The sequence below is a fragment of the Cystoisospora suis genome (genome assembly GCF_002600585.1).
Source record: "Cystoisospora suis strain Wien I chromosome Unknown contig_7938, whole genome shotgun sequence".
Classification (NCBI taxonomy): domain Eukaryota; phylum Apicomplexa; class Conoidasida; order Eucoccidiorida; family Sarcocystidae; genus Cystoisospora; species Cystoisospora suis.
The window spans coordinates 2,027-4,256 of record NW_027160723.1 but is presented as its reverse complement, the minus strand read 5'-3'; the positions used below and the strand labels follow the sequence as shown (position 1 = coordinate 4,256).

Genomic DNA, 2,230 nt, shown 5'->3' with positions numbered 1-2,230 from the left:
TTGATGTAGTCCTGGGTTCGCGAGGTTTCTTCCTTTCCTGGCTACGTCGTTACGTCTGTTGGGCTTGGCCCGGCTGTGTACGCTTGCCTTGGCTTGGTATGCCTTACGATCGCCATTCTGCTAAAAATAGGCCACTATTTAGTGGCGATCGAGGCAGGATTGCAAAATCCTGACATTTGATTACCTGCAGGGTTATGAATTCGAAGTGCAGTATGTGCCGGGCAGCAAGGATAGGATAGCGGATGCGCTATCGCGCATACCGCAGAGCTAGCCAAACACTGAAAAGGCAGTGGAGGTCCTAGCCATACAGCACGTGGTATCCGATCCTTCAATTCGTGACAAGATAGTGAATTCATACGAAAGAGACACATACAGCAAATCACTGCTCGCTAGACTAACTAACGGGGGCAGTGTTAAGAATTTCTCACTGCACGAAGGCCTTATCGTAACCAAAAGGGGAGGTGTTGTACGGGTGTACGTGCCAGCAACCGCAAGATCTCACATCTTGCATCTTTTTCACGACTCCTTAGCCACAGGCCACCCGGGAGTAAAGAAGACCCTGAAAGCCATTCGCAGAAAATATGTGTGGCATAATATGGAAAAGGATGTGCACGAATACGTAACAACCTGCGTGAAGTGCCAACAGAACAAGCCTAGGTGCAATAAGCCACCAGGCCTACTGCAGCCGTTAAGTATCCCGGACAGGCCATGGCAGTGCATTTCCGTAGATTTCATAACCGGACTACCGGCATCGGGTGCGGAAGCCTACGATTGTATTTGTTTTGTTGTCGACAGGTTGTCTAAAATGGCTCATTTCTTCCCGATGCACTCACCAACTACGGCAGAACAATTTGCCGAGCTGTGTATACATCGTGTGTGGTGCTTGCATGTGTTTCCGAAATCAATCGTGTCTGATAGGGACCCAAAGTTCGTAAGCGTGTTCTGGGAATCATTTTGCGCTCGGCTGGGCATCCAGCGGCCACTCTCAACGTCCGCTCATCCTCAAACGGACGGACAGACGGAGAGAACAATTGGAACTGTAACGCAAATGTTGCGGGGATATGCGGGAGATGAAAAAGAAAAGTGGGCTGCCTTCCTTCCTATGGCAGAGTTCGCGTACAACAACGCTGTGCACGAGTCGACGCAGGCAAGCCCTTTCTCGTTGGCGTACATCCAGCCCCCCGAGGACTTCCCCGAATTACCGCAAAGTCAACCAGAGACTCCCAACGACCTACTAGAGGAGGCCGCTACTCGATTGGCGTCGGCAAAAGCCAATCTGACGAAGGCCCAAGCGGCGCAGTAGAAGAATTACGACCGCGCACACCAGCACCAAGTACTACACGCCGGCGACCNNCGGTGTAGGGGAGAAGAAGCTGGGGCGGCGCTGGATAGGCTACTAACTGAACTACTATACTGAAGCGTGTCACGAATCTTGCTTACGTTGTCGATTTCCCTCCGGGAATGCGCTTGCATCGTACAGTAAACATTGGATTTTTACGAAAATGTAAAGTGTCAGCTCGGTACCCGCGTGTGCTGGCGCCCGGCGAACACGACGTGGCGAGCTCTACGACCCCAGGAGACGGTCGCCCAAAGAGTGGTCGTCGCGCGTCGACAAGGAAGGCACCCCTACACGATCGAGGCCGTCCTATCTTCGCGCCAGCGGACAAAGCGGGACGGGACAGTACAACACCAGTTCTTAGTAAAATGGCAAGACAAAGAGCTAGGGGAAACGTGGGAAAGTTATGAAAGGCTGTCCGAGATCCTTACCAGCGAGGAAGTACAACTGCTACAACGTGCTAGTGCTGGCGAGGACGCAGCAGCTTAAAGGGGCGGCGGTAGTGTAGCGCCGGCGATGCGCCTCCGCGCACGCGGCGTACAGCCTGTGTTGTATGTCATACATGCCTTGTAGGGCCCCGACGCGTTTGCGGGCAGTGGCCTTGAGAGTGTGCGACGATGTGTAGGATAGTGCGCGAACCGCCCGGGCAACCTGTGGGGTCGGGCCGGAAGAACAGAACTACGTTTCTGAGTTCTTGTTGGAGCACCGGCCGTTACAGTGTGTATCAATTTAAGGTGATGCCCTTTGGGTTATCAGGCGCACCTTCTACGTTTCAAAGGTTAATGCAAAGCATATTCCTATTATACATGAATTAGTCAGTTGTGACTGTCTGTGATAGCCGCATCGATCGTGACTGCGCAAGCTCACAACCATCCCAACTGCTTCCAGCGACAT

The 2,230-nt window shown here is 52.8% G+C and overlaps 1 protein-coding gene across 1 annotated transcript; it reads left to right on the top strand.

Moving 5' to 3' along the window:
* Positions 1 to 595: 595 nt before the first annotated feature.
* Positions 596 to 1,994, top strand: CSUI_010660 (retrotransposon nucleocapsid related; the record flags this gene model as incomplete). The annotated part of the gene is made up of 1 exon (XM_068070762.1): positions 596 to 1,994. One exon carries the CDS (start codon positions 596 to 598, stop codon positions 1,301 to 1,303), a length of 708 nt encoding a protein of 235 aa, XP_067917262.1. The 3' UTR covers positions 1,304 to 1,994.
* Between the last annotated feature and the right edge of the window lie 236 nt (positions 1,995 to 2,230).